This window comes from Ranitomeya imitator, chromosome 2 (genome assembly GCF_032444005.1).
Source record: "Ranitomeya imitator isolate aRanImi1 chromosome 2, aRanImi1.pri, whole genome shotgun sequence".
NCBI classification, from domain to species: domain Eukaryota; kingdom Metazoa; phylum Chordata; class Amphibia; order Anura; family Dendrobatidae; genus Ranitomeya; species Ranitomeya imitator.
In genome coordinates, this window is record NC_091283.1 from 44892440 (window position 1) to 44917377 (window position 24938).

Consider the following 24938-nt stretch of genomic DNA (forward strand, 5'->3'; position numbering starts at 1 on the left):
GGTAAACATCGGGTTACTAAGCGCAGGGCCGCGCTTAGTAACCCGATGTTTACCCTGGATACCAGTGCTAATGTAAAAAGAAACAAACACTACATACTTACATTACGGTGTCTGTCCCGCGTCGCTGTGCTTTCCTGCACTGACTGTGAGCGCCGGCTGGCCGTAAAGCACAGCAGTGATGTCACTGCTGTAATCTGCTTTACGGCTGGCCGGCGCTGACATAGTGCAGGGAAGCTGACGCCGAGGGACGCGACAGACACCGGAATGTAAGTATGAAGTGTGTTTGTTTTTTTTTACATTTACACTGGTAACCAGGGTAAACATCGGGTTACTAAGCCCGGCCCTGCCGCCGATTCAGCGATGTCAGCAGGTGATCCAGCGATGAAATAAAGTTCTGGACTTTCTGCTCCGGCCAGCGATGGCACAGCAGGATCCAGATCGCTGCTGCGTGTCAAACACAACGATATCGCTAGCCAGGACGCTGCAACGTCACGGATCGCTAGCGATATCGTTGTGAAGTTGGTCAGTGTGAAGGTACCTTTACTAAAAGTCCAGCTACCTGGAGAAAATGAATTTATTCCTCCCAGGAGCCGCCGGCTTTCAGTCATAGAGGTGTGCCAGAGCCGGTACAGTCACCCGTCAGTATACTGTAAGCACGCCCCGGGACATTGATTGACAGCTCGCTCTGCAGAGCTTCAGAAAATACATGTGGCATTTAGTCTGATTATCGTGTTAATATATAGTCGATAAGGATGGGAAAGGATACAGTTCTATCAAGTTCAACCTGTAATCCTACTGTATTTACACATAAAAGGCGAAACCCCTGCGAGGCAAATGCTAAATGTCCGATATTGAGAAAAATTCCCTTACAACTCCAATATGGCCATTAGAATAAATCCCCGATCAATGTCCAGTCCCTAGAAACCTGGTACCTAATATCACACAAGGAAACACACTTTTTTTTTTCAAAATAAATAATTATATTGATAAAGTTATAGCTTTTCTTGCATTAATATGACATGCTGAGGACCTTTCTGTGTCGGCACAGGCAGACTCAGAGAGATGAGGGGACAGACAGCCAAAGACAAGGAGGCAGGAGGAGAAGGATGCCACAAATAGGAGGAAGAGGAAGAGGCTGGTAGGAAGGTGGGAGACAAGGAGGAAACAAAACTGGAGAAAGTAATAGATATAGGTAGGGCAGGGAGCGCGATGACAGAAGAAAGTCAAGCAATGGAAGAGTTGAGTCATCTCAAGCAGAGTCATCTCGCAATTCGGAATCTCAGAGATATGAGAACATCTCAGGCCATGTCCATTTTTCTATCATGTAATAACTGAGGGTCATACTGGCCCACCAGAGAAACGTGAGATCATAATCTACATGGGTAGACCCAGAAGATCCGGAAGAACCCCATCTGGAGATGACTTTGGAGCCAATCACCTGCCATTAGGGTCAAAGTCTTATGGGATGATTGACATCTCCTCTGGTGAGCCCAGGGAACCCCAGTCTGGCACAGATAAGAAATGAAAAATGGAAAGAAGACATAGAGAAAATGAAATTTGTACAATTGATGAAGACCCATCAAATAAAGATGGTGAAGAACGATTGAGAGATATGTGAGAAATGCATAAAAGCAACAAAAAAGAATGAAAGGTGGAAGAAGTCAAGGCAACAAAAAAGAATGAAAGGAGGAAGTTGTCAAGACTTCACCAACCCAAAGAGATGCCTCGCGCAAGACGTACTGGGTAAGGTTAAGATTGACAGCAAGAATGGAAGGAGCAAGAAGCTCAGGAAGACAAAAAGGAAGCAAAGATATCAGCGTCTGGATGGAGACGTAGCCGGCATTACATATCAAACGGCCATATGAGAACATCAACAGTACAAAGGGCAGTGTTATCTCCTCTTACAGTCCGCAGTGCCCTCATCTGGCATAGGAGCTGGGACCGACGTGTCCCATTATTTTTTATTTTTTTTGGTAAGCATATAAACAGGAAATTTTCATCAGCGTTAACCTGACACCCGTTTGCAGAATTGGGGCTTGGTCCATGGGTGTGCTTATTGAAGTCTGCCCAGTAATGCACAAGTACAGCCAGTCTTTGATCAGATTAATCAAGTGCCAACAAGTTGCTGGATCACATCATGTTGTGCCTCTGTAGATCACCGCCACGAGCTGTGGTGCTTGCAGTAAAATCTAAATGGAGAACAGGATGGTGTGCAGAAAAGTCACAAAGTCTGCGTGTATGTCAATCATACAACCCATTCTTGGGAAACTTGTCTCCTTCTGGTTCATTAATAGACATTACCAAGTCCGAAGATTGATTGATGGCCACTGAAAAGAAATGTTCAATAATGTGGCTCTCTCCCAAAACTAGCCAACACTCAAAAACTGGACCTGGAAGACATGCAGCTGGATTACGAAGTAGGGATGTAATGATGGACACATTTGTGTCTTCTGTGGTGGACAGGTTGGGTTTTGGGAAAGACGACTCATGGTGTTACCAAAACTTTAATGGATATCTTCTTCATCGTAAACTCCGTACAGATAGGACACTTAAAAACACCTGCTTTAATTCTTAATTTATATTTCTAGGATAAGACAAGGTCCTCTTGAGGGAAAGAGTTCATGGTGACCTAACTCATTGCTTTATTCACATACTCACCATGCCAGGTGTTATTAAGAAGTAAATGGCTGACCACTGTGCTGTTTTTCTCTCCTCACGATCTGGATTGTTTGGGCAGTGACATGCAGGAGCTGCTACCCCATAAATCTAGACAAATGACTAGGGGGGTTGGCAAATGGCTTTATCCTGATTGGCTTGGGAATCCCAGGGCTTGAAGGTGACGGCCCATCAGTACGTCAAAACTTTGGTCTGATGGTCAATAAGGGCAGTGGGAGCTGAAAATGTCTAGGTTATACTACTACTCATATGTAACTACTAACACTGGTATAAAGTACCGCATGTAACGTAGAGAAGATCCTCCTTCCAAGGTGTAAAACTGACAGTTGTGCAGGAGGAATAGATTGAGTTCTTTCACCGGGTTAACATCGGAGGGAGCTACGACAGGTGGAGTCTCTTCTTCCTCCATCCCGGAAGAACCATATGACTAGACCTCAAGACGACTAGTTGTATCGGGTTCATCAATGCACATACCAGTAAGTAACCATTCTCGATGAACCCTGGGAACTGCCATCATTGTCCGTAACTACTTTTTTCAACTACAAGTGGTTGAGTATCATAAACATGGAATATCAGAATGGATGGCAATTCTTGGGGTCACTAAAGAGCACTTAAACTAAAATGCCCTTAAGCCTTCCTATTCGACTACTAAAGTCACTGAAAAAGTAGACTGTAGTTCAGAATTTAAGGTTCTCCCTCATCACCGTGCACCAACCAGTTCTCATATTGAACACTGTAAACATCACTGACTATGACCATCTCGCTAAAGTTGGCCAAAATTATGGAAAGCTATAAATTTGTGTTGGTAAACCTTGAAATCTTGGTAGACGAGAACGGTTGTGTGCCTGACATTAGATATAATAGCACCAGTGTGTGATACCGGGCTACAGAATCCCATCCATTGTCATTCCAGCAGTGCGTCCTACGTAAGAGTTGTGGCTTAAAACATACGTACCACTGTAATAGGTATTTGAGGCTGCCATATTGGTGGCGTTTCCAATAGACCAAAAAGTGCCTCATACCTCAGGTCCATTACTATCTAGTAGGGTCCATCTTCATGAATGTTGATTAGGTCCACAACTTCTTCAATTGTATGTAGAGGATGGGTTCCTCCTTCATGACATGGATATAAAGAGTCTTTTTTGCTGTAACTTGTAGTACGAGTAAAATCTCAACCTTACCTTAAGCAGTAACTTGTTGCCAGAGGCTGTTTAGGCAAAATTGTGACCCTCAACTCAACTTCTATAACTCATTCTATGAGTTGAACTTTAATATAGAGGACAATCTAATGCCCTCTTCTTCTTTTTTTTTGCAAAATTGTGCTACTTTACCCAACAGAAGATGAAGGGATAAGATCCAAAAATGGAAACAAAAATTACAAAAATAAATAAATTATCCCTTTTTTTTTCTTGTTTTTAGCTCTCGGCTTCACCCTAATGAAACGTCTCACAACCGATGTGAGTGGCAGCCCATGGAATGTTTGAGTTCTACAAGAAAGCCTCTTGTCGTATCTTTGTATCCCCTCTTAGAAGCCCTTGATATGGCAGTAGGCTTCCAGGCTAGAGAACAAGATGTAGAGAAACCACAAGCCTATGAAAAGAATGGCAGTGAGGGTCTTGGAGAGGCGAGACCCTCCGAGCTCCCCTCCTATATGGGGTCTACGACGATATAAGAGGACACTGATATTGATGAACGCGAAAATGGTGAAGAGTGTGACCGAGAAGGCCAATGTACCCGTCTTCACCTCAAAGTTTTCTCCTTGGATAGCCCAGTAGATTGCAGCTACGGACCAGGCCACCCCAATGCCCAAGAAGACATTCACGGCGTTGCTTCCCGTCACGTTACCGATGCAGGCGTCTGCATACTGGTCCTGTGTTGCAGCCACCTTACTTGCAAACGTATCTGCAAAAGATAGCGAAAGATGAGAGTAAAAGAGCTCTGTATTAACCCCCTATTTACCATGGCTAATTATGTGTAAAATTAATTTCTTACCGGGGATAGATGTGCCAAGTGCCACAAACACCACCGCAGTTACCGAGTCCTTCAGCCCTACGGTGCAGCCGAAATGTGAGGCTAGGTCGCCTATGACGGCGGTTAGCATCCCCACTATGGTGATGCAGACGAAGAAGCAGGCCCAGCCATTCCAGTATTCTGTAGGGGGCACAAAGGCAAACAGGACTTTCCAGAACACCGTTAGGAAGTGCATGACGTAGTCAAAACATGAGGGGAGTCTTTCGTCTCTTCCATCATCCTCCTCTTCCTCGTCACCTGGAAGATAAAGGTGAGAAGTGGCCAGATAAAATCTTATAGATGATATATACGGAGTTCTTAAACTAAACTCAAAGTAGACCTAAGTCCAGGCTACAAGTGCATGACTCTAGTGCAGGGCCCCTTAAAGGGGTTTTTGGATGCCACCCACTGCTGCACACTTCCGCATTGCAACTGAGCGGTGCTGATGAGGTTGCGATCCCACCGAGACACCTACACGGTACATGTCGGTCATGCACACATCTCGTGAAGTCATCAGTAGGTAGTGACACTGCATGGCATAGCCATAAGTCGTGCACCCAAAACCTGCCACTTGATAGTGTCCAAGTGCCCCTCTGCCACATAGGAAGAGGTCAATGTTATAAATGGCCCCCGAGAGCTTCAATTTCTGCCATCGGTCAGGTGAGAAATTGCCGTCTGCCCCCAGGTGATTAACTCATAAGTGGCCTCACAGGAAAACTGGAAACTGCCAGCTCCCGAAAACACAGCTGTGACTGTATTAAAGGGACCTTAGTTTGTTTGTTTTTTTTTTAAATGTCACTAGGGGGCGCCAAAGTCTTGTAAGAAGCGAAGCCATACCAGGGTCTGGTGGACTCATCATGGGATTACCTACAATTATCACACGTAGGGCGCAGTGAGACGGCCATATAACACGGAGACGATCGCATCGCAATGCTCGGACTGGCCGGCGGACCTCCTGACCCGAGTGTGACAGCTGCATGGAAATACAAGCTAGGGTCAGGGTTGCTGCCGGCCAGTCCGAGTATTGCAATGAGATCATAGCCAGTGTTATACGGCCGTCTGACTGCCCCCTTACACATACTTAAGCCAGTTCCTCACGTCCGACATTCACAGTTCAACGACGGACAGCAAAGTCCAGACCGGCTCCGCATCTCTTGATCTCTTCACCCAAAGTCAACAGCCTTGTATGCATTTAGAAGACTTTCAAAGGGTTATTCTCCTCTTTATTGATGGATGCACTTTTGCTATTTACTGCTTGTTAAAATTTGCATCCCTCCTTGAAACATTAACACTTTTCTTTTGTTTACAGCTAGTTGCTTAGGAGACCGACCACCGCTGCCGTCTAGCTTGTAAGCACTGTGCAGAGGCTGTAACATCACACTCTAGTGATCCTCGCCAGCTTCAAAACCAGTGCTTACAAGCTCAACAGTAAAGAGCTTGTAAGCACTGTGCATGTTCTGCTGTCCAGCAGCGGTGGTCGGTTTCCAAGGCAACGAGCTGGAAGCAAAAGAAAAGTGTTAATATCTTAAGAACAGCAGAAAATTTTAACAAGCAGTAACACTTGCAAAATTGCTTGTATTTACAAGCTCTATCTAAATATCCAATTAAAAAAGTTGCCAATATCTCTTTAATTTTAGTGAATAATCCCCCCCCCCCACGCCAGTAAAAAAACAGACATGCAAATAGCCCCATAGACTCTAATAGGTAATTTTTCTATCTGTGAAAAATTGCCCCCCGAAAAAAGCAATGGCACGTCCACATTAAAATATGCCCTGTTGTATTTGGCTGCACTGCCCTGGTTCGAGACAGAATAGAGGTTTGTATTTAAGAACATTTGATTAAGTGCGTTAATAACCGATAACTGATATTATTGATAACGGGTCATTTCATGCCAGATATCGGTTATTAAGCCGCTTTATCAATTTTTTTTTTCATAAATGAAAATCCCTTTTAAATACTGAACATGATCCCCTTAAATGTAGAAATCCAGCATTAATTCCAAGTATTAAAGTCAGGCAATTAGCGCATAATGAGCAGCTTAGTGTAAATCTGGTCAGATTAGGGGCTACTTATAAGCGATTCACACACGTTATAGGGGCGCGATAAACAAAAATGATGTAGGCGGCTACATAAAGGGGAACTACAGTGATGGGGGGGCACCGCAATCCCCCAAATTAAAAGGTTCTTGATATTCGGTCCTACAGCTCTCACTTGCAGAGTTCTGATTTATTCCAGTTGGTAATGTTGGGTTCCGACAGTCACCCCTGAACCCCATCATTCATTGCCTACAAAATTGTAAATGGGGCATTGGTATTGGGCATGGGGCATAGACTTCTGTGAGTGAATTGGCCTTGTGTATAAAGCGTGGGGCGTATGCTGCCCTGCTCTGACGGGTTAGTGCATTGCCATTGGGCATGGGGGGGCATGTAGCATAGGCTGACCTGTACTGACAGTGATTGCATTGGCATTGGGCACAGGGCATAGGCTGACCTGCGCTGACGGTGAGTGCATTGGCATGGGGCACATGGCATAGGCTGACCTGCACTGACAGTGAGTACATTGGCATGGGGCATGTGGCATAGGCTGACCTGTACTGACAGTGATTGCATTTGAATTGGGCACGGGGTGTGAGGCATAGGCTGACCTGTACTGATGGGTAGTGCACTGCCATGGGGCATGGGGCATATGCTGACCTGCACTGACGGTGAGTGCATTGGCATTGGGCACGGGGTGGGGGGCATAGGCTGACCTGTACTGACGGTTAGTGCACTGCCATTGGACACGGGGTGTGGGGCATAGGCTGACCTACACTGACAGTGAGTGCACTGCCATTGGGCACGGGGTGTGAGGCATAGGCTGACCTGTACTGATGGTTAGTGCATTGGCATTGGGCACGGGGTGTGAGGCATAGGCTGACCTGTACTGACAGTGAGTACACTGGCATGGGGCATGTGGCATAGGCTGACCTGCGCTGACAGTGAGTACATTGGCATGGGGCATGTGGCATAGGCTGACCTGCGCTGACAGTGAGTGCATTGGCATGGGGCACATGGCATAGGCTGACCTGTACTGACAGTGAGTACATTGGCATGGGGCATGTGGCATAGGCTGACCTGTACTGACAGTGATTGCATTTGAATTGGGCATGGGGTGTGAGGCATAGGCTGACCTGTACTGATGGGTAGTGCACTGCCATGGGGCATGGGGCATATGCTGATCTGCACTGACGGTGAGTGCATTGGCATTGGGCACGGGGTGTGGGGCATAGGCTGACCTGTACTGACAGTGATTGCATTTGAATTGGGCATGGGGTGTGAGGCATAGGCTGACCTGTACTGATGGGTAGTGCACTGCTATGGGGCACGGGGTGTGGGGCATAGGCTGACCTGTACTGACGGTTAGTGCATTGGCATTGGGCACGGTGTGTGGGGCATAGGCTGACATGTACTAACGGTTAATGCACTGCCATTGGACACAGGGTGTGGGGCATAGGCTGACCTGTACTGACGGTTAGTGCACTGCCGTTGGGCACGGGGTGTGGGGGCATAGGCTGACCTGTATTGACGGTTAGTGCATTGGCATTGGGCACGGTGTGTGGGGCATAGGCTGACCTGTCTTAATGGTTAGGCCACTGCCATTGGGCACAGGGAGTGAGGCATAGGCTGACCTGCACAGACGGTAAGTACACTGCCATTGGGCATGGGGCGTGGGGCATAGGCTGACCTGCACAGACGGTAAGTGCACTGCCATTGGGCATGGGGCGTGGGGCATAGCCTGACCTGCACTGATGGTGAGTGCACTGCCATTGTACACGGGGACTGGTGCATAGGCTGACCTGCACTGACGGTGAGTGCACTGCCATTGGGCACGGGGTGTGGGGCATAGGCTGACCTGCACTGACAGTGAGTCCACTGGCATTGTGCACAGGGCGTGGGGCATAGGCTGACCTGCACTGATGGTGAGTGCACTGCCATTGTGCACAGGGCATGGGGCATAGGCTGACCTGCACTGACGGTGAGTGCACTGCCATTGTGCACAGGGCGTGGGGCATAGGCTGACCTGCACTGACGGTGATGGCTTCCATGAACTGCTCCCTCCAGGAATGGGTGCCAATTACAAGTGCCAAGTTCGTCTTCTTTATGAGTTTGTCCACTGTGCTCTGTAAGGGGAGAAGAGGATGTTGAATAATTAAGCTGAATCTTCATCAAATTTACTACTAATTCCCCAAACGATATATACGGTATATAGAAAGTTTGTGTCAATCCACACGAGTGCCGCCATATAGCGCCATCCCCCCAACAAGCATATATCTTCCATTTACTAAACCACTCAAATAATGTTTTGTTTTGTTTTAGTTGCTGTGGAAAAATTAAAATATATGGACTTTACGTTTCTATATATTAACCCTTTTGTGGTCTATCCAGACCGATGGCTACAGAATGGCTGCGGCATAATGGAAAGGTGAAGTAGTCTGAGTTATCGTCATAGCATCATTGATTAAAGCCGAATATATTTAGCTTCATGTCGTGACCCTCCCTGGGAAAACAATCTTCAGGCCTGGTGAGATCATTGTGTCTAAGTACGTGACGTCAATGGCGGCACATAAATACTGCGACAATCAATCGGCCATATGTGAATAGATGGGTTTGTTTCCAGGAGCCAATTAATTAAATAGGCCTAAAAAAAGAGAAAACAATGACATTTTCTGTTCTGGATTACCACTTGTAGATTATGGCGGTGATACTGATATAGACCTGGTCCTAGGTCTGCTACCACCTAAATAAGCCGTACGGGAGCAGGAGCTTCATATACAGTCATTTATATAGGGGCCACCATCACTTCCCCAACAGATGAGAGAGGGAGTGGGGGATCAGGCATGTCGAATTTAACCTGCCCAATCCTTTCTTCTCACTGGAGATATGAAGCAGTCAAAGATGTCTGACAGGGCTCCCTACACTGTCGCCATTGAGAACATATGCCCCTTCTGACAAGACGAGCGTGCATGTATATGGGAAAATAGGATGAATAGTTGATGGCTGAAAAGACAAAAGCTGGTGAAGGTGCATGGGGACCATAAATACAGTATATACAGTACAGTAGGTGTTATCAGTCATTGTACAGGAGGAGGAGGTGAGCTGTGATATCACCTATTGTGAATGATGGATCCTGTGTTGTTTTCTGTATATAGAGGTGTTATCAGTCATTGTACAGGAGGAGGAGGAGGTGAGCTGTGACATCACCTATTGTGAATGGTGGATCCTGTGTTATCTACTGTTTATAGAGGTGTTATCAGTCATTGTACAGGAGGAGGAGGTGAGCTGTGACATCACCTATTGTGCATGGCGGATCCTGTGTTATCTACTGTATATAGAGGAATTATCAATCATTGTACAGGAGGAGGAGGTGAGCTGTGACATCACCTATTGTGAATGGTGGATCCTGTGTTATCTACTGTATATAGAGGTGTTATCAGTCATTGTACAGGAGGAGGAGGTGAGCTGTGATATTACCTATTATGAATGGTGGATCCTGTGTTATCTACTTTATATAGAGGTGTTATCAGTCATTGTACAGAAGGAGGAGGAGGTGACCTGTGACATCACCTATTGTGAATGGTAGATCCTGTGTTATCTACTGTACATAGAGGTGTTATCAGTCATTGTACAGGAGGAGTAGGAGGTGAGCTGTGATATCACCTATTGTGAATGGTGGATTCTGTGTTATCTACTGTACATAGAGGTGTTATCAGTCATTGTACAGAAGGAGGAGGTGAGCTGTGACATCACCTAGTGATAATGGTGGAACCTGTGTTATCTACTGTATATAGAGGTGTTATCAGTCATTGTACAGAAGGTGGAGGTGAGCTGTGACATTGCAGCGCCCCAGAGTCCTGGTCGTTGCAGTAATGTCGCTCTGCCGCTAAGGGGAGTGATGTTATGTCTGATTGCACTAAAGGAGTTCACCTGACCAGGTATCACAGTCACACATTACACTTCACACTCCGGCCACCAGGGGGAGCAAAAGGCACTATGTATTAGGCCACTCCTCACACTTTGGTAAAACTGGGGGTTGGATAGGAAGTTAGACAGAACGCAGCCTGGGAGAGCTCCAGGGAGGACCTGTCAGGGGTGGGTTCCTGGCAGGTACCTAGCAGAAAGGACAGACAGTTACGGAGCCGCGCCTGCACTACCTTGCGGCGGCATCCTAAGGAAGGATACGAAGGGAAGGATATTGTGGAGAAGTGAGAAACGAAATCGCAGCACAAGGAGATATTCAGTAGGAGTCGTGCCCCGTGATCGGCAAAATCCTACTGAGGCGCGTAGCCGGAACGCCGAGGAAGTAACAGACTCCAAGAATTATTTCAAACAGCGGCACGACAGTTGATTTTAGGTTGGCTGTCTACCTTACATCACCTAAGCAGACATAGGGGGCAAAGTTGGAGAGGGGCGTCTCTAGGGTCCCAGAATAGCTCCGAGCCTTCCCGTCAAACAGGTGCATCCTATCCAGACAATAACTTGTGGGACGGAGAGAAAGAGAAAGAACAGATACGAAAGTTGTGAGGACTATCCCGAATGCTCAGCAGGGAAGAACTACAACACACAGGCGCTAGTTGGAAGGCACTGATTTCCACCTGCAAAGGGAACTCTGGATGTGTCTTCGGACCGGCTGGACTCAGCCAGCCCAGTTAGCAGTGCTCTGGATTGCGGATCCCGAAGTCTTCAGTAAAAGGTAAAGAGACTGCAACCCTGTGTCCTCGTTATTCACTGCGCCTCACATCATCGCCACCTACACTACTGGGAAGCCAATGGGGATATACTTCACCTGTGGGAAGGTATACCATCTAGCTGCCATTCCATCACCCCAGTGGACCCCTCAGCAGCGTCGGTCACCCTGACCGAATACCACAGGTGGCGTCACGAACCCTTGACAAACTATCATCACCCCTTTCATTGGACGCCCCTTAGCAGGGTCACGGACCGGGTCCAGCCACCGTGACAACCCCAGCACCGAGATAGAGAGGACCGATACCGAGTAACCCGCGGCCCTGCGTCTGGGGGCACTCCAACTTGGCATCACCAACAGGATCGTACTTAAGCCTGAAGAATCAGGTCATGTGTGCCTTGGAACTGTGATTGAATTGTGCTTGAACTGTGATTTATTACAAGGAATGTGTGTTGCTATTTGCCGCCAAAAATTCCCGCCAAAACCGCTGCCATTGCCGCGCCACGAGGAGCGCAGGAGAAGAAGAAGGGCGTGGTGTTGTGGGCGTGAACGAACTGAGAAGCGCGAAAAGTAATGGCCAGCCTAAGTATTTTTGCATCTTGGAGACGTGTCCGTCAGCAGCAGAGACCCACCCCCTGCTTCTCTATGGAGGGTGGGAGCTCTGGAGACGGGGCCGCCCACGAAAGAGGGCGTGGGAGGAATATGAAGGCGACGGAGAGACTGACATGGCGACCCCCAGGCATCTACGTGGAAACATCCCGGCCCGGCCTGATTCCTCGCCGGAGGGAGAGGACGCCGGTCCACTGGTACGAGAAGGGCCCGATGCTCAGCCCCTGGAGGGCGGGTTGGATGTGACCAGGGTCTGGCGGCTGGACACCTGCTGGAAGGATGCTCGGAGGGAGGCACGGTTCACCACGCTAACGACCCCAGTCTCCCCGCCTGAACCATGGATCGGTCGAGGTCGGTTCGGATCCTGTGCAAGTACCGAAACAGAACGGGCCCCAGGGATCCAACTGTCTCCCTTGGTTGAGCCGCTGCTTGCTGCAGCTGCGGGGGGCCCCGCCGCATCGCTACCCCATCGTGGACCGAGAGGACCGGATCTTAGGGTCCTCACCTGGGAGGAGTACCAGCAGCACCGATTGGTGGAGTGGAAGGAGGAAACCAAACCCGAGCCTTGGTCGACTTGAGGGAGGATCATCCTCTACCGCAGTGGGAAGTCATAGTCCTCTTCAATCCCCAGGAGGGGAGGGGAGTCATCCAGGAGATCGGGACGCCGTTGACGGTACGTGTCACCCGGGATGAGGTGGAACCTTGCTGGAGGCAAGCTGATGCCGACCGCGACCTACGACCTGGGGACGCGGTGACTTACATCCGATGGCAGAGAGGAGCTGGCTGGTGGGCCCACGGTGTCCAAAGGTGCTCAGCCCTCCTTGCTGCAACCCCGGCGTGGGAGGCCGAACCCGTCGCAGAAGGAACGACTGCGACCTCCGCTGCGGACTCCCAAGTTGCTCAGACTCGCCAGGTAACCTTGGGCCCCACCCGTCCTTGGCCGAGAAGGATGGTGTGTGAGGTAAAGCCATTACAGCAATAAACCTCGGAGAACCGAAACTGTAAATAGTTAACTGTTTCCTGCTTTTGCTGCCTTAAACCCGTCTAGGGTTATTTTCTAAAGGGATCCCTTTGTTGACCCGGGATCCCTATTGTTTTATGTTTTCTTTTGCACAAAGTTATCAGTGTTTCAAAAGACTGCCGAATCATAGACGGTGAATGTTTCACGAACTGGTTTTGTAAATAGTTTGCACCTATTTAAATTAAAGGTGCTCCCTACTGGTTTTACATGGAAAGAAGACTTTGCGAAGAAACTGTTCCTGATGACGACGTGAAAGTTTCTCTTGTCTTAAAGTTTATTAGTGACTTGTTGATTGATTGCACTACCTCAGAAGAGACTGATTTTTCCTCTTAAAGGGAATGTTTACTTGTTGCATTTGATAATGTTACCTTAAGCAGTAAGATAGTAATAATGTTTACATGTAGCTAGAGAGCTAGGAAGTGAACCCGTAAGGGTTAGTGAGTCCTCCTGAGAACCATAGAGAGATGGTTGGCCGTGGACCTAGAAGAAAGAAGAAGCGATGCAGTAGGCCCAGACGAGTAGCTAGGCGGTCCTGCATGTGTGAAGCTGAAGAAGTAAAGAGAATGTTAGCTTTCTACCATAGTGTTTTGTAGTAAGCCTTTAGTGGGTTCAGCCAATACATCCTTAAAGGAAGAGTTAAATTATTGTTCAATGATTTGCACTTAGTAGAATACCCGGCTGGGTAATAGGAAATTATTTATAGTCAGTAGATTAGAATGTTATTTAAAATGTTTCAATATGTTGCTGTTTGTAACGTTCAAGTGACCTCACCTTCCATAAAGGAAAGCATTGTTATATTTAATTATTCATAACATTTCAAAATTTTGTATGTCTTTTTCCTAACATGTATTGTTCTTCTTTTCCCAGTCCGGGAGTACTGGATTTAAACGGGGGGAGTGCAGCGCCCCAGAGTCCTGGTAGTTGCAGTAATGTCGCTCTGCCGCTAAGGGGAGTGATGTTATGTCTGATTGCACTAAAGGAGTTCACCTGACCAGGTATCACAGTCACACATTACACTTCACACTCCGGCCACCAGGGGGAGCAAAAGGCACTATGTATTAGGCCACTCCTCTGTTATGAACAGGTAATTCAGAACCACAATGGACATTGAAGTTCAGAGCACACAAAGTGACCTGACAATTACCAAAAACAAAGGACGAGCTCTGAGACGTGGGAACTCTGCTGACCACAATCCCTAATCCTAACACACCACACTAGAGGTAGCCGTGGATTGCGCCTAACGCTCCCTATGCAACTCGGCACAGCCTGAGAAACTAACTAGCCCTGAAGATAGAAAAATAAGCCTACCTTGCCTCAGAGAAATTCCCCAAAGGAAAAGGCAGCCCCCCACATATAATGACTGTGAGTAAGATGAAAATACAAACACAGAGATGAAATAGATTTAGGAAAGTGAGGCCCGACTTACTGAATAGACCGAGGATAGGAAAGATAGCTTTGCGGTCAACACAAAAACCTACAAACAACCACGCAGAGGGGCAAAAAGACCCTCCGCACTGACTAACGGTACGGAGGTGCTCCCTCTGCGTCTCAGAGCTTCCAGCAAGCAAGAAAAACCAATAAAGCAAGCTGGACAGAAAAAATAGCAAGCAAAAATAACACAAGCAAAACTTAGCTTATGCAGGAAGACAGGCCACAGGAACGATCCAGGAGGAAGCAAGACCAATACTAGAACATTGACTGGAGGCCAGGATCAAAGCACCAGGTGGAGTTAAATAGAGCAGCACCTAACGACTTAACCTCATCACCTGAGGAAGGAAACTCAGAAGCCGCAGTACCACTCTCATCCACCAAAGGAAGCTCATAGACAGAACCAGCCGAAGTACCACAGGAGGGAGCTTGGCCACAGAATTCACAACAGTACCCCCTTCCTTGAGGAGGGGTCACCGTACCCTCACCAGAGCCCCCAGGCCGACCAGGATGAGCCACATGAAAGGCACGAACCAGATCGGCAGCATGGACATCAGAGGCAAAGACCCAGGAATTATCTTCCTGACCATAACCTTTCTACTTAACCAGATACTGGAGTTTCCGTCTCGAAACACGAGAATCCAAAATCTTCTCCACTATATACTCCAATTCCCCTTCAACCAAAACCGGAGCAGGAGGATCAATAGATGGAACCACAGGTGCCACGTATCTCCGCAACAATGACCTATGGAACACGTTATGGATGGAAAAAGAAGCTGGAAGAGTCAAACGAAAAGACACAGGATTAAGGACCTCAGAAATCCTATATGGACCAATGAAACGAGGCTTAAATTTAGGAGAGGAAACCTTCATAGGAATATAACGAGATGACAACCAAACCAAATCCGCAACACGAAGTCGGGGACCCACACAGCGCCTGCGGTTAGCGAAACGTTGAGCCTTCTCCTGGGACAAAGTCAGATTGTCCACTACATGAGTCCAAATCTGCTGCAACCTATCCACCACAGTATCCACACCAGGAAAGTCCGAAGACTCAACCTGCCCTGAAGAGAAACGAGGATGGAACCCAGAGTTGCAGAAAAACGGCGAAACCAAAGTAGCTGAGCTGGCCCGATTATTAAGGGCGAACTCAGCCAAAGGCAAAAAGGACACCCAATCATCCTGATCAGCAGAAACAAAACATCTCAGATATGTTTCCAAGGTCTGATTGGTTCGTTCAGTCTGGCCATTTGTCTGAGGATGGAAAGCCGAGGAAAAAGACAAATCAATGCCCATTCTAGCACAAAAGGCTCGCCAAAACCTCGAAACAAACTGGGAACCTCTGTCAGAAACGATGTTCTCTGGAATGCCATGTAAACGAACTACATGCTGGAAAAACAACGGCACCAAATCAGAGGAGGAAGGCAATTTAGACAAGGGTACCAAATGGACCATCTTAGAGAAGCGATCACAAACCACCCAAATGACCGACATTCTTTGAGAGACGGGGAGATCCGAAATAAAATCCATAGAGATATGTGTCCAAGGCCTCTTCGGGACCGGCAAGGGCAAAAGCAACCCACTGGCACGAGAACAGCAGGGCTTAGCCCGAGCACAAATCCCACAGGACTGCACAAAAGAACACACATCCCGCGACAGAGACGGCCACCAAAAGGATCTAGCCACCAAATCTCTAGTACCAAAGATTCCAGGATGACCAGCCAACACCGAACAATGAACCTCAGAGATAACTTTATTCGTCCACCTATCAGGGACAAACAGTTTCTCCGCTGGGCAACGGTCAGGTCTATTAGCCTGAAATTTCTGCAGCACCCGCCGCAAATCAGGGGAGATGGCAGACAAAATTACCCCCTCTTTGAGAATACCCGCCGGCCCAGACAAACCCCGAGAATCGGGCACAAAACTCCTAGACAGGGCATCCGCCTTCACATTTTTAGAGCCCGGAAGGTACGAAACCACAAAGTCAAAACGGGAGAAAAACAGCGACCAACGAGCCTGTCTAGGATTCAACCGTTTGGCAGACTCGAGATAAGTCAAGTTTTTGTGATCAGTCAAGACCACCACGGGATGCTTAGCTCCTTCAAGCCAATGACGCCACTCCTCGAATGCCCACTTCATGGCTAGCAACTCTCGATTGCCAACATCATAATTTCGCTCAGCAGGCGAAAATTTCCTGGAAAAGAAGGCGCATGGTTTCATCACCGAGCAATCAGAACTTCTCTGCGACAAAACAGCCCCTGCTCCAATTTCGGAAGCATCAACCTCGACCTGGAACGGAAGCGAAACATCTGGTTGGCACAACACAGGGGCAGAAGAAAAACGACGCTTCAACTCCTGAAAAGCTTCCACAGCAGCAGAAGACCAATTGACCACATCAGCACCCTTCTTGGTCAAATCAGTCAACGGTTTAGCAATGCTAGAAAAATTAGCGATGAAGCGACGATAAAAATTAGCAAAGCCCAGGAATTTCTGCAGACTCTTGAAAGATGTAGGCTGAGTCCAATCATAAATGGCCTGAACTTTAACAGGGTCCATCTCGATAGTAGAAGGAGAAAAAATGAACCCCAAAAATGAAATCTTCTGAACACCAAAGAGACACTTTGACCCTTTCACAAACAAAGAATTAGCACGCAGGACCTGGAACACCATTCTGACCTGCTTCACATGAGACTCCCAATCATCCGAGAAGACCAAAATATCATCCAAGTATACAATCAGGAATTTATCCAGGTACTCTCGGAAGATGTCATGCATAAAGGAGTGAAACACTGATGGAGCATTAGAAAGTCCGAATGGCATAACCAGGTACTCAAAATGGCCTTCGGGCGTATTAAATGTTGTTTTCCATTCATCGCCCCGTTTAATACGCACAAGATTATACGCACCACGAAGATCTATCTTGGTGAACCAACTAGCCCCCTTAATCCGAGCAAACAAATCAGACAGCAGCGGCAAGGGGTACTGAAATTTGACCGTAATTTTATTTAGAAGGCGGTAATTAATACAAGGTCTCAGCGAACCATCCTTCTTGGCCACAAAAAAGAACCCTGCTCCCAATGGCGACGATGACGGGCGAATATGACCCTTCTCCAAAGACTCCTTCACGTAACTCCGCATAGCGGCGTGCTCAGGTACAGATAAATTAAACAGTCGACCCTTAGGAAACTTACTACCAGGAATCAAATCGATAGCACAATCACAATCCCTATGCGGAGGTAGGGCATTGGACTTGGGCTCATCGAATACATCCCGGTAATCAGACAAGAACTCTGGGACCTCAGAAGGGGTGGATGATGAGATAGACAGAGATGGAACATCACCATGTACCCCCTGACAACCCCAGCTGGACACAGACATTGATTTCCAATCTAATACTGGGTTATGGACTTGTAGCCATGGCAACCCCAACACGACCACATCATGCAGATTATGCAACACCAGAAAGCGAATATTCTCCTGGTGCGCAGGAGCCATGCACATGGTCAGCTGGGTCCAATACTGAGGCTTATTCTTGGCCAAAGGCGTAGCATCAATTCCTCTCAATGGAATAGGACACTGCAAGGGCTCCAAGGCAAACCCACAGCGCCTAGCAAACTCCAAGTCCATCAAATTCAGGGCAGCGCCTGAATCCACAAATGCCATGACAGAATAGGAAGACAAAGAGCAGATCAAAGTAACGGACAAAAGAAATTTCGACTGTACCGTACCAATGGTGGCAGACCTAGCGAACCGCTTAGTGCGCTTAGGACAATCGGAGATAGCATGAGTGGAATCACCACAGTAGAAACACAGCCCATTCTGACGTCTGCGTTCTTGCCTTTCAGCTCTGGTCAAAGTCCTATCGCACTGCATAGGTTCAGGTTCATGCTCAGATAATACCGCCAAATGGTGCACAGATTTACGCTCGCACAAGCGTCGACCGATATGAATGGCCAAAGACATAGACTCATTCAGACCAGCAGGCATAGGAAATCCCACCATGACATCCTTAAGGGCTTCAGAGAGACCCTTTCTGAAAATAGCTGCCAGTGCACATTAACATAGTAACATAGTAACATAGTTAGTAAGGCCGAAAAAAGACATTTGTCCATCCAGTTCAGCCTATATACATTCATTCCATTGAGTGAGCACGGACCACTTTCTAAACTTCTGACAATAAATCTCTATCTCATCCTGACCCTGACACAGAGCCAGCAAATTTTTCTCTGCCTGATCCACTGAATTAGCTTCATCGTACAGCAATCCGAGCGCCAGAAAAAACGCATCAATATTACATAATGCAGGATCTCCTGGCGCAAGGGAAAATGCCCAGTCTTGAGGGTCGCCACGTAATAAAGAAATAATGATCTTAACTTGTTGTACTGGGTCACCAGAGGAGCGGGGTTTCAAAGCCAGAAATAGTTTACAATTATTTTTAAAATTCAAAAACTTTGCTCTATCTCCAGAAAATAACTCAGGAATAGGAATCTTAGGTTCTAACATAGGATTCTGAACCACTAAATCTTGAATATTCTGTACATTTATAGCGAGATTATCCATCAAAGAGAACAGACCTTGAATGTCCATGTCCACACCTGTGTTCTGAATCACCCTGATATAAAGGGGAAAAGAAAGGCAGAACACAGTGCAAAGAAAAAAAAAATGGTCTCAGAACTTCTCTTTTCCCTCTATTGAGAAGCATTAGTACTTTGGGCCTCCAGTACTGTTATGAACAGGGAACTCTGCTGACCGCAATCCCTAATCCTATCACACCACACTAGAGGTAGCCGTGGATTGCGCCTAACGCTCCCTATGCAACTCGGCACAGCCTGAGAAACTAACTAGCCCTGAAGATAGAAAAATAAGCCTACCTTGCCTCAGAGAAATTCCCCAAAGGAAAAGGCAGCCCCCCACATATAATGACTGTGAGTAAGATGAAAATACAAACACAGAGATGAAATAGATTTAGCAAAGTGAGGCCCGACTTACTGAATAGACCGAGGATAGGAAAGATAGCTTTGCGGTCAACACAAAAACCTACAAACAACCACGCAGAGGGGCAAAAAGACCCTCCGCACCGACTAACGGTACGGAGGTGCTCCCTCTGCGTCTCAGAGCTTCCAGCAAGCAAGAAAAACCAATAAAGCAAGCTGGACAGAAAAAATAGCAAGCAAAAATAACACCAGCAAAACTTAGCTTATGCAGGAAGACAGGCCACAGGAACGATCCAGGAGGAAGCAAGACCAATACTAGAACATTGACTGGAGGCCAGGATCAAAGCACCAGGTGGAGTTAAATAGAGCAGCACCTAACGACTTAACCTCATCACCTGAGGAAGGAAACTCAGAAGCCGCAGTACCACTCTCATCCACCAAAGGAAGCTCATAGACAGAACCAGCCGAAGTACCACTCTCAACCACAGGAGGGAGCTTGGCCACAGAATTCACAACACTCCTCACACTTTGGTAAAACTGGGGGTTGGATAGGAAGTTAGACAGAACGCAGCCTGGGAGAGCTCCACGGAGGACCTGTCAGGGGTGGGTTCCTGGCAGGTACCTAGCAGAAAGGACAGAACGTACGGAGCCGCGCCTGCACTACCTTGCGGTGGCATCCTAAGGAAGGACACGAAGCGAAGGATATTGTGGAGAAGTGAGAAACGAAATTGCAGCACAAGGAGATAGAACCAGTAGGAGTCGTGCCCCGTGATCGGCAACATCCTACTGAGGCGCGTAGCCGGTGGCCAGAACGCCGAGGAAGTAACAGACTCCAAGCATTACTTCAAACAGCGGCAGGACAGTTGATTATAGGTTGGCTGTCTACCTTACATCACCTAAGCAGACATAGGGGGCAAAGTTGGAGAGGGGCATCTCTAGGGTCCCAGAATAGCTCCGAGCCTTCCCGTCAAACGGGTGCGTCCTATCCAGATAAAAACTTGGGGGACGGAGAGAAAGAGAAAGAACAGATATGAAAGTTGTGAGGACTATCCCGAATGCTCAGCAGGGAAGAACTACAACACACAGGCGCTAGTTGGTAGGCACTGATTTCCACCTGCAAAGGGAACTCTGGATGTGCCTTCGGACCGGCTGGACTCAGCCAGCCCTGTTAGCAGTGCTCTGGATTGCGGATCCCGAAGTCTTCAGTAAAAGGTAAAGAGACTGCAACCTTGTGTCGTCGTTATTAACTGCGCATCACATCATCGCCACCTACACTACTGGGAAGCCCTGGGAACACACTTCACCTGTGGGAAGGTATACCATCTAGCTGCCATTCCATCACCCCAGCGGACCCCTAAGCAGCGTCGGTCACCCTGACCGAAGACCACAGGTGGCGTCACGAACCCTTGACAAACTATCATCACCCCTTTCATTGGACGCCCCTTAGCAGGGTCACGGACCGGGTCCAGCCACCGTGTCAACCCCAGCACCGAGATAGAGAGGACCGGTACCAAGTAACCCGCGGCCCTGCGTCTGGGGGCGCTCCAACATCACCTATTGTGAATGGTGGATCCTGTGTTATCTACTGTATATAGAGGTGTTATCAGTCATTGTACAGGAGGAAGAGGTGAGCTGTGACATCACCTATTGTGTATGGTGGATCCTGTGTTATCTACTGTATATAGAGGTGTTATCAGTCATTGTACAGGAGGAGGAGGTGAGCTGTGACATCACCTATTGTGAATGGTGGATCCAGTGTTATCTACTGTACATAGAGGTGTTATCAGTCATTGTACAGGAGGAGTAGGAGGTGAGCTGTGATATCACCTATTGTGAATGGTGGATCCTGTGTTATCTACTGTACATAGAGGTGTTATCAGTCATTGTACAGGAGGAGTAGGAGGTGAGCTGTGATATCACTTATTGTGAATGGTGGATCCTGTGTTATCTACTGTATATAGGTGTTATCAGTCATTGTACAGTAGGAGGAGGAGGTGAGCTGTGACATCATCTATTGTGAATGGTGGATTCTGTGTTATCTACTGTATATAGAGATATTATCAGTCATTGTACAGGAGGCGGAGATGAGCTGTGACATCACCTAGTGATAACGGTGGAACCCGTGTTATCTACTTTATACAGAGGTGTTATCAGTCATTGTACAGAAGGAGGAGGTGAGCTGTGACATCACCTATTGTGAATGGTGTATCCTGTGTTATCTACTGTATATAGAGGTGTTATCAGTCATTGTACAGGAGGCGGAGGTGAGCTGTGACATCACCTATTGTGAATGGTGGATCATGTGTTATCTACTTTATATAGAGGTGTTATCAATCATTGTACAGGAGGAGGAGGAGGTGAGCTGTGACATCACCTATTGTGAATGGTGGATCCTGTGTTACCTACTGTATATAGAGGTGTTATCAGTCATTGTACAGGAGGAGGAGGAGGTGAGCTGTGACATCACCTATTGTGAATGGTGGATCCTGTGTTATCTACTGTATATAGAGGTGTTATCAGTCATTGTACAGGAGGAGGAGGTGAGCTGTGACATCACCTATTGTGAATGGTGGATCCTGTGTTATCTACTGTATATAGAGGTGTTATCAGTCATTGTACAGAAGGAGGAGGTGAGCTGTGACATCACCCATTGTGAATGGTGGAACCTGTGTTATCTACTGTATATAGAGGTGTTATCAGTCATTGTACAGGAAGAGGAGGTGAGCTGTGACATCACCTATTGTGAATGGTGGATCCTGTGTTATCTACTGTATATAGAGGTGTTATCAGTCATTGTACAGGAGGAGGAGGTGAGCTGTGACATCACCTATTGTGAATGGTGGATCCTGTGTTATCTACTGTATATAGAGGTGTTATCAGTCACTGAACAGGAGGAGGAGGAGATGTGTAAAAATTCAACATGCCTGAGCCTTCTCTCCCCTGACATCATCAGTCAGGAGGTCCTACACATAAGATAGCGGGGTCTAGCTAGCTTTGCTGTAATGTTAATGGACACCTTAGGGCCAGATGCTTTGTACCATAAACCATATATTAAGAAGCAGTTGAAGAATATGTACAGTCATTACATCCCATATCTGTTCTCAAGCTGAACTCTCTTATAGCAATTTATTTGTTGTCCTCAAAAGTCCAAGACACGACCAAAATCCACAGGAAAAAAAAGATCCTAAAGCAAATCAATTATTTTAATGAGGGTTTCCTATACAGGGATAACAGCCATTGTCCTGCCCCGGTCTATGTTGACCCTTTCCCTCCATCTTTATGTCCCTTCAGTCATTTCCTAATGAGTAAACAGTCATTTGCTTTCATAGCCTTTGGATACGGCATAGGTTTGGATGTAATTGTATCCCGAGAGCCATATCCATAGGCAGTATAAATAATTAACCATAGTGAATAACACGAGGAGGGTAGAGCAGACCAGGAACAAGGTAAGACAAGAACTGAACCCATGAATTCAGGAAAATGGCCATAAAGGCTTGTACAATGACGTGAAACAATATGGAAGTTTCAGCCCTGCCATAATGATGGAAAGTGGCATACAGCAAGTAGAAAACATAGTGCAGCAGTAGTATGAAAGTGTTTGCCCCTTCCTTATTTCCTCTTCTTTTGCATGTTTGTTATACGTAAATATTTCATATCACCAAACAAATGTAAATATTAGACAAAGATAACACAAGTAACACAAAATGCAGTTTATAAATGAAGGTCTTTATTATTAAGGGAAAAAGAAATCCAAACCTACAGGGTCCTGTGTGAAAAAATGATTGCCCCCTTAAACCTACTAACTTATTGGACCACCCTTAGCAGCAACAACTGCAATCAAGCCTTTGCGATAACTGCTAACGAGTCTTTTACAACGCTCTGGAGGAATTTTTGACCACTCCTCTTTGCAGAACTGTTGTAATTCAGAAGCATTGGAGGTCTTCCGGTCATTAGCGGCCTTTTTAAGGTCATTTCATATCATTTCAATCGGATTAAGGTCAGGACTTTGACTAGGCCACTCCAAAGTCTTCATTTTGTTTTTTTAAGCCATCCAGAGGTGGACTTTCTGGTGTGTTTTGGATCATTATCCAGCTGCATAACACAAGTGCGATTCATCTTGAGGTCACGAACAGATGGCCAGACATTCTCCTTCAGGATTTTTTTCGCAGACAGCAGAATTCATGGTTCCATTTACCACAGCAAGTCTTCCAGGTCCTGAAGCAGCTAAACAGCCCCAGACCATCACACTACCACCACCGTATTTTACTGTTGGTATGATGTTCCTTTTCTGAAATGCTGTGTTACTTCTACACTATAAGTAATGGGACATAGACCTTCCAAAAAGTTCAACTTTTGTCTCATCAGTCTACAGAGTATTCTACTAAAAGTCTTGTGGATCATCAAGATGTTTTCCGGCAAAACTGAAACAAGCCTTTATGTTCTTATTGCTCACCATTGGTTTTCGTCTTGGAACTCTGCTATGCAGGTCATTTTTGCTCAGTCTCTTTCTTATGTTGGAGTCATGAACACTGACGTTGACTAAGGCAAGTGAGGCCTCCCGTTCCTTGGATGTTGTTGTGGGGTCATTTGTGACCTCTTGGAGGAGTCGTTGCTGTGCTCTTGGGGTAATTTTGGTGGGTCGGCAACTGCTGGGTAGGTTCACCACTGTTGTGTGTCACAGGTGTGGCAGTAATCAGGCCTCAGTGTCGCTAGGGAAATTGAATTCCGCTTTTCAAAGATGTAATAAACCACAGTTAATTTAAGTTTTAAAGGGGGTGCAATCAGTTTCTCACACAGCGCCCTGTAGGTTTGGATTTCTTTTTCCCTTCATAATAAAGACCTTCATTTAAAACCTGCATTTTGTGATTACTTGTGTTATCTTTGTCTAGTATTTAAATTTGTTTGGTCATCTGCAACATTTAAGTGACAAACATGCAAAAGAATAGGAAATCTGGAAGGGGGCAAACACTTTTTCTCACAACTGTAAATCCATATAGGAAAGGTCATTCTGTACATACTACAGAGAACTAATCACACATAAATATCTACACCAGGGGTGTCAAACTGCATTCCTCGAGGGCTGCAAACAGGTCATGTTTTCAGGATTTCCTTGTACTGCACAGGTGATAATTTAATCACCTACACAAATAATGAGTTGGTGATTAAATTATCACCTGTGCAGTACAAGGAAATCCTGAAAACATGACCTGTTTGCAGCCCTCGAGGAATGCAGTTTGACACCCCTGATCTACACTATATGGAGGAAAGTACTGAGAAACACACTTTAATCACTAAATTCAGGTTTTTCATGCAGTCCCATTGCTCCGATGTATAACATCCGACCCCCATGCCCCCGATGTATAACCCCCTGCCCCTTGCTCCCAGTGCATAACATCTGTTCGCCCCCCGGTGTATCAAGCCCTTCACCTCCAGTGTATAACATCCGGCCCCTTGCCCCCCGAGTCTAACCTCCGGACAGTCACCTGCGCCCTGCTGACCCCATAACTGCAGAGTCCAGACCTCTTCTGGTATAACAT

At 46.8% G+C, this 24938-nt stretch overlaps 1 protein-coding gene across 3 annotated transcripts in view; it reads right to left on the reverse strand.

The window, feature by feature from the left end:
- Window positions 1–966: 966 nt before the first annotated feature.
- Window positions 967–24938, reverse strand: part of LOC138661719 (sodium/calcium exchanger 2-like) — a 126150-nt gene continuing 102178 nt past the window's right edge. For 2 of the 3 annotated variants that reach the window (XM_069746599.1, XM_069746600.1), the window contains 3 exons: window positions 8746–8845; window positions 4669–4944; window positions 973–4578 (listed from right to left, as the gene is read on the reverse strand). In XM_069746599.1, coding sequence (XP_069602700.1) covers window positions 4202–4578; window positions 4669–4944; window positions 8746–8845 — 753 coding nt within the window. In that variant the 3' untranslated portion in view covers window positions 973–4201. Of the gene's footprint in view, window positions 4579–4668; window positions 4945–8745; window positions 8846–24938 lie in introns of all 3 variants that reach the window. The other variant, XM_069746598.1, reaches the window with a different exon arrangement.